Genomic DNA, 13,281 nt, shown 5'->3' on the forward strand with positions numbered 1-13,281 from the left:
ATGGCTAGAAGACAGGCCTTGAGAGAGAGAAGAAAGAGGTGCTATATCAAGGAGGACAGCGCCACATCAACATTCTGAGCATTTAGTCATCTGTCTACCTTTCCTCCAGGTGATCATACCCAGGGACTGGATGAATTTACAGGGTGTGTCTGCTGAAGTGGAAGCTGGGAGGCTGAGTCTCCTATTTGCATGGTTGATCTGTAGAGGGAGACTGGCCAGTGAGAGGGGTTCATGAGCAGGAGTGTAAAGGAGTGTTTTCAGGAGGAACACTGTGAGACCCTGGGCATATACTTTGACAATCATAGAGGCTGGTCTTTGGTCTGAACATCCAGGCAGCAGTGATTCAGCATCCTTAAGTGGCTTCTAAAGAAGTACATTAAACCATGCTTTTCTGGCTCATGGAAGACCCCCAAAGCAACTTCAGAAATCAATGGAGGAGACAGAACAACAGAAAAACAGGACCCCTGGTCAGCAGAAACAATCATTTTTGTTAATATTAACCCACCAGAGACAGGTCTGTAGAAAATCAGTTTACAAGAGGATGAGCTTTTCCTCAGTTCAAGTCTATACACATTGATTGAACTCAGGAACTTGATCTAGAAGATAATTTCATTCCTCCTCTTTACTCAGCAAAGGTTACATACACTACAAGGCTAGAATTAAGAAATTCTTCCACTCAGAGTCCAGTCACTTTTTCTGCTCAAGAAACTGAAAATATGAAATATCCCTCTGTGGCCTTCAGAGGTATGGAAGGCCTCAGAGGGATATTTGGCCTTCTGGAGATGGATGGAAGGGATTTGATACAAGGAGGTTTAAGGAAAGGTCCTGCTCACAGGGAGCCAGGCAGCATTATCCAATGCTGAAGAAAGTTCTAAAATATTTCAGGCTAACCTGGAGCACTGACTCCCAAATAAAATGAGGATACTGAAAAGAGAGGTAATCCAATTTCCAGGCTGCAGTGCTCAGAGGAATAGGAGCAAATTGTCTAAAGTACTGTGCAGGGACAATAGTGATTGCCTCCTCCTACAATTATCGGGGAGAATATTGGGAGAAAAGCACCCCCTCTCCCATCCCTATCCAGGGAGTGTAGCTGCTTTTCCCCATTTTTGGCAGGGAGACTGCTGTTACCTCTACAGTAGATAATGAGAGGGTGGATGTAGCTGATGCATTAACTCCAGTCCCTAGAATTTATGCCTTGGAGATGCACTCTGTGGTAAGGCCACTGGTCTTGTCATTTGACAGGAGCACAAGTGCTACATCAGGCTGGGCGTTGAAAGGGACACATGAAGATGAATATATGGTCCTGGCACACAAAAGTCTTAATTTGGTAACTCAGATAAGTACAGAGTAACTGAACAATTAATAAAATGATGAGAACTCTGAGGGGAGTCTGGTTACAAATATACAGGAAACCCAGCAAAGAGATAGGAGATTCTCAGCTATAGGCACCAGGAGGGACTTCCTGGAGGAAGTGATAATAGATCATGATTTTGCATCCAAAGAACTCTGTAGTCTGGCATCTGATGAACAGAAGTTATTTTGCTGGTGTGAGAGGAAGGGGGAAGAAATAAATGTAATCTTCACCCAGTGCTAAGTAGGGAGAAGAGCCCTGAACTCCCAGCACAGGAGTTGTATGTTTCAGCACCATGGCCAGCAATTCTGCTTTGCTCTGCAATCAAAGGATGATGTCTTCTCTTCCCTGTCCCAGACCCACCACTTGCATTGTCAGGGAACCAAACTCCCGAGCCCAACGCCCTTACTAGACACTTACTAGTGCATGCCACTTCTGGAGGGTCAAAGTCCGCTCGGTAATAACCAGTCCGGCAGGTGCAGATGGGAGATGCCTCTGCAGGAGAGCGGCTGTTGGAGGGGCAGTGGGAGCAGCCTTCAGCTTCCTGGCTCGCCTTGAACGTCCCTGCAGGGCAGGCTAGAACAAAAAGAGACCATGTGATAATTAATGGAAGTGTGGTAGCCAGAAATTCTTTCCTACAACCAGAACATGAGTGTCTTTGTCTCTAAAAAGAACATTAAGATCCTCCTCTTGTACCAAGTGAGCATCTAAAGTTGAGGAAACCCCTATTTAACATTTCCTATTCTTCAAATATCCTTTGTGAAATATGCTTCTTGGTACCAACGGCCTCTCTCACTTGAAAAAATGGATAATTCTTCACTTCCAGGTGTGTCAAGAGATTTAATTGAGAAAACAAATCTAATGTGTAGCTCGGTTCCTGGGATATAAGTGCTCTGTAAATGGTTATTCCCTCCCCTGTATCTACCTGGTTAACATCCAGGGCCTTTCCCTGAGCCACTCACTAAAGGCATCTCATCATATGACCTTAGATAGAGAGGGGTCTTAGGTGACAAAAGACTGGACCTATGGGTTTTCAGTGCCATGTTGCAGCACACATGAGGAACATTATGAGATGTATTAACAAGCTCTTGTTATGAATGATGGTAAAGGGCTGAAATTCATAAGTGATTCTTTAAAACTAAATTAAAGTGATTTCAAGGTTACTGCCTTAACAACATCATTCTCCCTTAATTGCATTTTGATATGCTTTGGGGGGCGGGGCAAGGAAAGGATGACTTTGCAGACAGTGCACCAGGGAGCGTGTCATTCACTTGGTGTCATCTATCATGTACATGGCAGTGGTAAAGGTTGGGAACAATGGATACAGCCTGATCTCCACTGGAGGGGCTCTCATATGTGCAGCACATACCCCTAGTTTCCTGTGGGATCAGCCTGTTGGGCCCAGAATCTGGTCTCTTCCTTGCTGATCCCTCATAAGATTGATCCTGCCCACTCTACTCCCCTAAGTCCCTTCCCCATCATCTCAACCCCTACTCTTCCTGTCCTATGAAACCTACTCTGGCTCATCCTCCTTCGAGACTGGGTAAAACTTACTGACTGGTCAACTTGTTTGGCTTTCTTACACACCTCATGACTTCACTTAACAGACACTTACTGTGCCCCTACTGAAAACCTGTCCTGAGGAATTCAAGAATAGAGCCTGCCTTCAAGGAGCCCTTGATCCGATGAAGTCATATAAATCTAATACAACATGAAAGTTGTATAATGGAAGTGTCATTATAATGGTTTCTACTTACAGAAAGCTCATCTTCTCAAATGTATTGTTCCCTCCTGGAAAGTGCAGAGTATTCTCTAATAAAAGCAGTAGCCACCATCTGTTAACTTGTCTTGTTAAGTGCTTTACATGCATTACTCTATGGGGTAGCTATTATTATCTCCATTTTGCTAATGAGGAAACCGGGACATGGAGAGGTTAAAAAAGTTACCAAGGATCACACAGTGGGAAAAATGATAGTGATAACATACACGTAAGCTATTTGAAAAATATCGACTGCTTTTCTGCTAAGACAAGACGAAAGAACTGTTTCCTATGCTGCAAAAGTTATCTCACTCCATTGCTCACTTAAGGTGAGGAAAAGGTTTCAGTTTCTTCAGACATTTGCTGGGTGGAGGCTCATATTAGACAGAAAGGAATCTCCAAAACGCAAAGTACTGGAATGACAGAACCCAAATGTGTTCCATGGGGTCACGTTCTTTGGATTGTTAACACCTATGACAAAAGGGTACCGTGGCCAGATATTTTGAAATGGGGGATTTGAAAAGGTCATCTCATTCTTTGTTGAGGATTTCTCGGAACTTTTACCAATGCTATGTTTTTTTCACCAAAAAGCTTTACTTTGCAGAGCATCCTCTGGAGATTACGGAAGACACGGGAGTGAATGTTATTTCCCAGTTTTGGGGAAACAATGCCAGTTGCAACCCATGTAAAAAGGGGCCACTTTCTTTACTAAAGACCCAACAAATAAAACATGAAAGGGAAAGGCAATAATGACAAACCCAATGTGTCGGAGACTTTGTTTTACTAATCTGTCTTTCTAAGCCCACTTAGTATAGTCCCTCCCTCTATTTTTCTCCCGTTCCTTTCCTTCTTTCCATATCTCTTCTTCATCTCCTGTGAGAAACACTTGGCTCTTTTCCTAATCAATCCCCAGCCTTCCTGACCCTGTTGGGTTCTGCAGCCAGTGAATACAGACAAATCCCAGGCCTGTGCTGCCTGGACTCAGTAGGAGCTCTGTCACCAGAAAGTCGGGGAAGGGTAGTGGTGAGGACTGAAGCATTCATGGTTGGCTCCTGCCATGCTGTAATTTTCTTAATGTACCAGTCTGAGAAGAACAAGGTGTTTTTCCTTTCTTTCCAGCATTTAAAAGCCTTCTCACATTACATTTAATAAGTTAACAGCATAAACAATCATTCTAATATCCACAAGTGGTGGGGGGGTATGTGGAAAGTGCCCCCTCTGAGGTTTCTGATGGACAGCAGTAGCTCTGGGTGACTGAGTCTCTGAGCTCCAAGGTTTCCACGAGAGAAGGAAGTGGAGGGGAGGAAGTCCAAGCTGAACATTAAGGAGTGAAGTCTGGGAAGTGGTTGAGGAGAGAGGTTCCAGGAGGAGGTCTGATTCCATCCTCCCTGGAGAAACAAGCACTTGGCAGTGGTCAGACAGTCCTGTGTTCAATTCTTGGCTCTGCTAGCTCCTAGCTGGGTGACCACTGACAAATTATATCATCCCTCAGAGCCTCAATTTTCTCATCTGTATGAAAGGTCTATAAAAGAGAACCATATACTTCTCACAATAACTCCCACAAATCATTAGAAATTAATAAACTCAAATATGAAATGTTGCTAGCATCAGTGTGTGCTAAATAATGCTAACTCCTCTTCATCCCAACTTACCCACTCCCTTTTAAAAAAACAAGTTTTCTTTGCAGGGACTTTTGGAATTCAGGGTCAGAATGCAAGTTTGGGGTCCCAAAGTGGGCAAATAAATCCTGAAACCTGATGAAATAATGTGTTTTTACATATTATTTCTGTTTTGTATAATGGGTGAATCATATCTACAAAATATGTTTTACATAGAATTACAAAATATGTGAATCTCTTTAATATTAGATTTCGTAACTTAATACTTTAATAAAATCTGTCTAGGCATTCCTTAATCTAAAAAAGCAGCACTATTCCTAAATTCATTTATTAAACTTATTTTTTTATTTTTACTTTAAGTTCTGGGATATGTGTGCAGAACTTGCAGGTTTGTTACAAAGGTACACATGTGCCCTGGTGGTTCGTTGCACCTATCAACTTGTCATCTAGGTTTTAATTCCTGAATGCATTAGGTATTTGTCCTAATGCCCTCCCTTCCCTTGCTCCCCATCCCTCGACAGGCCCCAGTGTATGATGTTCCCCTCCCTGTGTCCATGTGTTCTCATTGTTCAACTACCATTTATGAGTGAGAACATGCGGTGTTTGGTTTTCTGTTACTGTGTTTGTTTGCTAAGAATTATGGTTTCCAGCTTCATTCATGCAAAGGACATGAACTCATCCTTTTTATGCCTGCATAGTATTCCACGGTGTATATGTGCCACATTTTCTTTATCCAGTCTATCATCGATGGGCATTTGGGTTGGTTCCAAGTCTTTGCTACTGTAAACAGTGCTGCAATAAACACACATGTGCATGTGTCTTTATAGTAGAATGGTTTATAATCCTTTGGGCATATGAACAGTATTTATTAACTTTAGATTTCTATATGTAGCCACACTTGAGCTATATTTTCTCATAGAATTCATGCTTTAAAACAAGGGTTAAAGTGCCAGGATAATCCACAAAACCTTTTTTTTTTTTTCCAATGGAAAAGCCATTTAATGTAATAAAGATAGATCAAAGATTCAAACTGATCTTGTCAGGCTAGAACATTAATCTGAAACCAAGAGTTACATACAGCCTAGTGTATAAAATGGAAATCCTGCAGTTAGCTACAAAGGTAAAGAAAGAAAGGCAACTAATTTGGCTGGATTTTGTGTAGAAGCAATTTTGTGGATTTGGCTAGTTGTTAGTTTAATAAAAGCCAGTAGTAGATGCTAAAAATGTGAATAGGACCACTTATAAGCATTTCATGATGGTCCTTACCTTTCCTTCCAGGATTTATCACTAGAGACACTTTCAAAAATTCTCTTCCCTTTTCTTCTGTTTCACCTGATTATCTTTCCACCTCTACAAAACCTTTTAAACTTATCTTGTATTAGGTAGGTGTCACTAATAAGAAACAGAAGTTAACAATATTGTTGTTTTACTAGAAATTTAACAGAGTAAAACAAATAAGAAAACTATGCTGCCTTGAGAGAAAGCAGCTTTAATTTGGGGTGATAAAGCAGCTTTAATTTGGGGTGATAGATAAAGCTTCTGGGTGGATTCTGGTGAAGAATATTCAGGCTAAGAGAAGCAAAAGCAAAAGGCCTTTGGAGCCAGGTCTGTCACTTAAGAATGTAAAGCAGCCGGGAGTCACACAGTGCAGAGTGGTGGGGACCCTGGCAGCCTGGAGACTGCTCACCTGTGTAAAGACTCTACAATTTCAAACAATAATAATTAAATGTGGTGGTAGCCTAACCAAACACATCTCAGCACTTTCAGGCAATTTGAGGTAAATAACAGAGTTCTCTGCCTTCATATCATTTCAAAACTCAGGAGTTCCTTTACAGAATTATGATCAGCACTATTGCTACAGTTGGGAGCTCCTCATTCAAAAAATATTTATTGAGGATTGACTCCAAGCCAGGCACTAGGCTGGAGGAATAGAACAGGGCGCTGATGGGGTAGCTGACTTTAGGAAGCTCCCTTCCTGGTGAGGGAGGTGGATGATGTAATGCTGCTTCTGATGCGGCAGGATCTGTGCCATGCTTGTGTGGGCACAGGGGACCAGGTGGCTAGATGTACACCTTTTGTGGACTCCCCTTTTAAGATGAGAGTCACGAGAAACATTTTGTTACTTCATAAAAGAAGCAATACTCCTAAATTATATTTATTAACCTTTTAGATTATAACTTGTAACCACACTTGTGCTCTACTTTCTCATAGAATTCATGCTTTAGATAATGGTTAAAAGTGCCATTTCAGGCTGTGCGTGGTGGCTCACAATTGTAATCCCAACACTGAGAGGCTGAGGCGAGTGGATCACCTGAGGTCAGAAGTTTGAGACCAGTTTGGCCAACATGATGAAACCCTGTCTCTACTAAAAATACAAAAATACAAAAAAAAAAAAAATAGCTGGGAGTGGTGGCATATGCCTGTAATCCCACCCACTTGGGAGGCTGAGGTAAGAGAATCGCTTCAACCCAGGAGGCAGAGGTTGTAGTGAGCAGAGATTATGCTATTCCACTCCAGCCTGGGCAACAGAGTGAGACTCCATCTCAAAAAAAAAAAAAGTCCCATTTCTTGGTACTTGGAAATGATGATTAAACAGTTTCTTGTGATCACTAGGAGGCAAAATTCAGAAGGAGAGGAAAAGATAAAGTGAGAAGAAAAGAGGTGGAGGAATAGGAGAAGTAGGAAGGGAAATTAGGGGGGAGAATTTCATTCTATTCCAGGAGGTGGGCAGAAAGGGAAGAGCCACCTGCACCTTGCTGTGTATTTGCATTAAGACCTTTGTCAGTGGGACACTGTAACTTGGAGGACTGGACATTTTTAACACCAGTGAAGTCGACAATAATTACCTGTTTCCTTAAGAGAAGAGGGTTTGTTTTCCTCCATTGTAAGTGACTAAATTTCAGACACAAGGCCTAGAACCTGCATAGCCAAGGCTTTTGGATGGCATCCCTCACCCATCCCACTACACATCTCTTTCCCCACCCCCAACTTCAGAAAAGGGGAGGAGACAAGATCTGAGCACCCCATGCCTAAACGTACGTATATTTTCCATTCAACAGACAAAACACATTTGCCTCCCTGTTCAAGGGATGGGTACACATCATCTCTGGCTGGTATCCAGAAGGTCACCTTGAAACACCCACCCAACTTCTAAATACCTCAAAGACGCAGTAAATTACCTGCTTCTTACAATGCTCTTGAGACACCCCTCTCCTCCCCTCCCTGCACGTAGACTTCCAGTGACAGAGTCCATCACCTACAACACTATTACTTTATAAAGAAACAGATTAAGTGTCTCATAAACAGTGCAGTGATTGAGATAATGGAAAGCGCTTCTTGTCCCCATCTGCAGCATCAGGTTATGAAGCATTTCCAAGCAGCCAGGAAGAGGAAATTAATAGAAGCAAGAGGGAATAACCACTTTTATGCAATTTCCTCAGGAGATAGTGGACCATCTAATCTTTATTGGAGCCCTTTAACCTGTCACTCAGCACTCACCAGAGCCTCTTTAGCGCTCAGAATTTTTCTTGATATCGAAGGAAGATAAAATGAAAACCTCAAAACATTATTTTATAATTTTCAGATATGGAGGGTACATATTACCTCTGCCCATCCCTCTCTCAAATGAGGCCTCAAAAACAACATTTTTATGCAGCATAAATGTAGGAGAGCTTAACTATTCTCAGTGCATGGTTGAGGGGGTCAGAGCTTCACCGCAGGGAGGAAGTCTCTCCTTGCATTTTAAATGTGATTCTTCCCTCCACCGCCACCTTCTGTCCTTGCTCTTTCTTTTTAATAATCTGATTACTTCTTCTGATCTATTTTTTTCCCCAAATGAGTTTGCAAAGGTTCATGCCAATGAATATTCATCCACTGCTTAAGAACCGGGTGCCTTTTTTTCAAGGCAGGTGCAGCTCAGCAGCTGGCTCAGGGAAGCCAGCCTGCCTCATGGGGCAACAGGGAGAGGGGCAAGGCACATGCTTCTGCCCAGGAAGAAAGAGGCTCACAGCCCAGAGCTCATTGCTTCTAAAACCTCCCCTTCCTTTATCTTACACTTTGGTCTTGCTCTGTGAGAGACGCAGAAGAGCCTCTCTCAGCAGTGGCTAAGAACTGTGCGATAGGTGTGGTGTCGGTGGGCAAGAAATTCCTGAGGGTCATGCAAACAGCTCTGCATAGCTGCTTCCATAGGTCTTGTGACCCTACACTGGGCCATTATTTGACGTGAGTTCTGTGGCCAAATGCCTCCATCAGCTTCATATTACTGGTGGCTGACCCCATAGGTTCCTGGCTGTGAAATTTCAGGTCTGGTGAGACTCCCTGGAAGGAGGTGGCATGAGGCCTCTGCACTGGGATTCCTCTGTCTGTTCTCAAAAGCGGTCTTTGCTTTCCCAGAATGGGTTTTCCTGAATAGCCCCACGACATTCCACTGGGACTTGAAGCCTATGGGAGCTCCCATTTCCCCTTATATTCATGGCAATGTGTTGAGAAAACTGATGGCAAAGAAATATTCCCAAGCATGCATGCATCCATCCATCCATTCATCCATTCTTCCATCCATCCATCCATCCATCCATCCATCCATCCATCCATCCATCCATCCATCTATTCATCGAATGTACTAGTTTGAAAGCTCTCTGAATGCTGACACTAGGTGTTGTCATCTTTGTATTTCCCTTTCCCTAGTACTTAGCACAAACCTTACACATAGGCGTACATATTCTATGGCTAGTCAAATGGGATGTTTGACAGCTGTGATAAGACCAAAAGATAAAAGCTGTGATAATAATAGTAAAAATGACAACAAATATGATCTTAACATTAGAAAATGTGAGATAATGAGCATTCCCATAAAAAGTACGGAGTTTTTTGGGTTTTTTTTTGAGACAGGGTCTTGCTCTCTTGCCCAGACTGGAGTGCAGTGGTGCGATCTTGGCTCACCACAACGTCTACCTGCCAGGCTCAAGCAATTCTCCTCCCTCAGCCTCCCACGTAGCTGGGATTACAGACATGCACCACTACTGCCTGGCTAATTTTTGTATTTTTAGTAGAGATGGGGTTTCACCATGTTGGCCAGGCTGGTCTTGAACTCCTGACCTCAAGTGATCCAACTGCCTTGGCTTCCCAAAGTGTTGGGATTACTGGTGTGAGCCACTGCATCCAGCCAAAGTATGGATTCTTATAGTTTCTTAGGAGAGTCATTTGATATGTATTAAGAGCTTCAACATGTTGAAAGCTTTGATTCGACAATTTTATTTCTAAAAACTTATAAAAAAAAGCAAGCATGGGTAGAAACAATTTATATTCATTAAAGTTCATCACAGTGTTATTTATAAAAGGGAAGAAAGAAAGAAGAGAGAAAGGGGGAGGGAAGAATTTAAAAGTCTGATAATAAGGTATTGACTAAATTATGCAACATTCATATAATGGAATACTGCACAACCATTAAAATTGTGACTTGGAAAAATATTTTAAAAGTGTGGTCTAAAACGACAGCATATGAGACCATGACTGCATTTTACATACACATATACAATACTCAGCAAAATGGAAAATAAAATCTGGGAATGGTGACATTATTAGTTATTATTATGTTTCTGTACTTTCTCAATGTTTTGTATTGCATATACATGACTTTAGCAATCAAAGAATTTCTCATTCAGTGCATTTAAAAATCTTGCAGAGGACAACTTCCAATTCTAAGGAGCTGAGCTGAGCAGAACAGGTCAGGGTGAAGTGTTTATGAATAAAATTTCTACAGCAGAGGTGCAGATGCTCTGTGCCAGAGGTCTTCAGAGGAAGGGGAGAGAAGGTTGCCACTGGAAGCCTACATAGTGGAGTTGGTTCATGCACAGGGCCTCAAAGGATGTGTAAAAGTTGGCACAGAGAGAGGATGGAAGGATGAGAGAAAGGGAAAAGATTATACCAAGACTCAGAGAGAGCAGGAATCCTGGCTTACCTGGGGAAACTTTGAGGGTAGTTGTAGAAGTCGCCAAGAATACAAAGTATTTATGGGGGCTGTGGCGGAGGAAGGGGGCTGGAGCACATTTACTTCTACATCAACCTGGGCACTTGGAGCCAAATGGGTCTCCAGTTCTCGCCTCCCTGGGCCTGCTGCCAGCTGTAATGGCCTGTGCACAGGGACACTTAGCTGTGTCATACACTGGTATCACTCATGGTGACACTTGCTGGAATTGATGAATGCTGCAGGCACCATGACACAGAAGAGACTATAACTTACTGTGCTATTAAGTTGTTCAGACAGCAGTAGCAGTAGCCGTAGCAAGTCTAGAATGCATCCGCATGGATGGTGTTAAAGAGGTGGGTCAGGGTGGGGGTGCTTTGCCTTGATAAAACGGGGAGATCACTGGTCAGGACTGAAGGGTGACAAACAGAAGAGCAGTGTCTCAAGGGAAGAGGGACAGATACTCAGGTCCTGATGGCAGCCTGTCCCCAGAGTGCAGTCAGGGCCCATTAAATCGAGGGTCCTGTCCAGTTGTAGGAGGCTGTGCTGGGCATCAGTTTCTCTCAGAAGGGAGCCCAGGGCCGGATCCTACGATCCTGGTCTAAGGTCAATGACTGGGGAGTGGGGATAGCCATAAAGCAAGTCCAGGCATTTTGTAATGATCTAGGCCAGTGGTTCTCAAATTGGTCTCCAGATGAGCAGTGCTATGGACTGAAAGTTGCCCCTCCAAAAAAAAAAAAAAATCATACATTGAAGCCTAATTTCGAATGTAATTTTTTTTTTTTTTTTTTTTTTACAGAGTCTTGCTCTGTCACCCAGGCTAGAGTGCAGCAGCATGATCTTGGCTCACTGCAACCTCTGCCTCCCAGGTTCAAGTGATTCTCTTGCTTCAGCCTCCTGAGTAGCTGGAACTACAGGCATGTGCCACCACACCTGGCTGATTTTTTGTTTTCAGTAGAGATGGGGTTTCACTGTGTTAGGCAGGACAGTCTCGATCTCCTGACTTCGTGATTCACCCACTTCGGCCTCCCAAAGTGCTGGGATTACAGGCATGAGCCACCATGCTGGGCCTGGAATGTGATATTATTCTGAGGTGAGAGCTCTGGGGAGTAATTAAGTCATGAGGATGGAGCCCTCATAAATGGGATTAATAGTCTAATAAGAAGAAATATGAGAGAAGCTTGCTTTCTCTCTGCCATGTAAGGATATAATGGGCAGATGGTCATCTGCAAACCAGAAAGTGGGCTCTCACCAGACACTGTATCTTCTGGCACCTTGATCTTAGACTTCCTAGTATTCAGAACTGTGAGAAATAAATGTTTGTTGTTTAAGCCACCCAGTATCTATCTGTCACAGCAACTTGAACTAAGACTAGCAGCATCAGTGACACCTGGAAACATACAGAAATGCAGACTCTCAGATCCTCCTCTAGGCCTACTGAACCAGAAAATCTGGAGGTGTGACTCAGCAATCTGAATTCCATTAAGCCCACCAGGTGATTCTGATATAGCTCCAATTTGAGGACCACTGCTCTAGGCCACCTGGAAGAAAGAGTGCAAACATGGGGTCTCAAAAACTTCCACATGCTGACTGTGTGATCCTAAATGAATTATTTAAACTTCGACCCTTAGCCTCCTCATCTGTAGAAAGGGGTGCTAAGGTGACTTCCTTCCCATAGGCATTGTGAATATCAGTGTAATATATGTAAAATTCCTGGGACATAGTATCTCCTCAATAAATATGTTTTCCACAAGGAGCCAGGCTGAATGTTTTTATCAACAATTCATTTGAAAGTATTTATTGACCACCTGTAATATACTTAGAGGTGTGTTAGGCATTGTGATATATCAAAGGAGGAAAAATACAAAGCTTTTTCCCATATGGAGCTGACATCCTGGTGGAGGAAGACAGACTGTAAGCTGGAAATTCCAATGGAAGGGATTATTGCGACATAGAAGGGCCACAGCAGGGACCTAACCCAGTCTGTGAGGGTTTTGGGAAAGTGACATCTAAGTTAAGGCATAAAGATGTGACAGACAGAGATAAGGTAGGTTAGTGAGAGGAGACAGAGAAGCTTCCAGGTGGAGAGAGCAGCCCATGAAAAGGCCCTGGAGAAAGTAAATGACTCAGTCAAGGAACTGAGCACAGTGCTTCCATGCAGGCTCCCTAAGTACACTGGCTCAGGCAGAGAGCCTGTGTCGAGTGGGTGGGATCCACAGGCAAGTAAGGCAGCTGAGTGCTTGGAGGAGCAGCCTGAGCTCCTGTCACCCACTTAGCCCCTGGCTTTACCCTGAGGTCCATGGAAGCCACTGATGGGCTTGGAATTGGGAAGAAACATAATCAGATTTTGTTTTTGAAGGATCACACAGGCTGCTGGGAAAAGAATGGACTGGAAGAGTGAGGACAGTTACAGGAAGGTTTAGTAGCCCGAAAAAAGTGATAATGGACTAGGGTAGAGGGAACAGAGAGAAGTAGATGGAATCAAGAGTTATCTAGAAGAGAAGGGTTTTCTTGACCCTTCTCTTGATTGATTGCAGACTGCTCATTCATTCAACAGATAGGCACTGAGCCCCTACTAGGTGCCAGGCAC

At 43.1% G+C, this 13,281-nt stretch overlaps 1 protein-coding gene across 6 annotated transcripts in view; it reads right to left on the reverse strand.

Annotated features, from left to right (window-relative positions):
- Positions 1 to 13,281, reverse strand: part of EPHB1 (EPH receptor B1) — a 438,054-nt gene that overhangs the window by 144,244 nt on the left and 280,529 nt on the right. For all 6 annotated transcript variants that reach the window (XM_078354180.1, XM_008983781.5, XM_078354179.1 and 3 more), the window contains one exon: positions 1,772 to 1,927. In XM_078354180.1, coding sequence (XP_078210306.1) covers positions 1,772 to 1,927 — 156 coding nt within the window. The remainder of the gene's footprint in view (positions 1 to 1,771; positions 1,928 to 13,281) is intronic.

The sequence above is a fragment of the Callithrix jacchus genome, chromosome 17, assembly GCF_049354715.1.
Source record: "Callithrix jacchus isolate 240 chromosome 17, calJac240_pri, whole genome shotgun sequence".
NCBI lineage: Eukaryota > Metazoa > Chordata > Mammalia > Primates > Cebidae > Callithrix > Callithrix jacchus.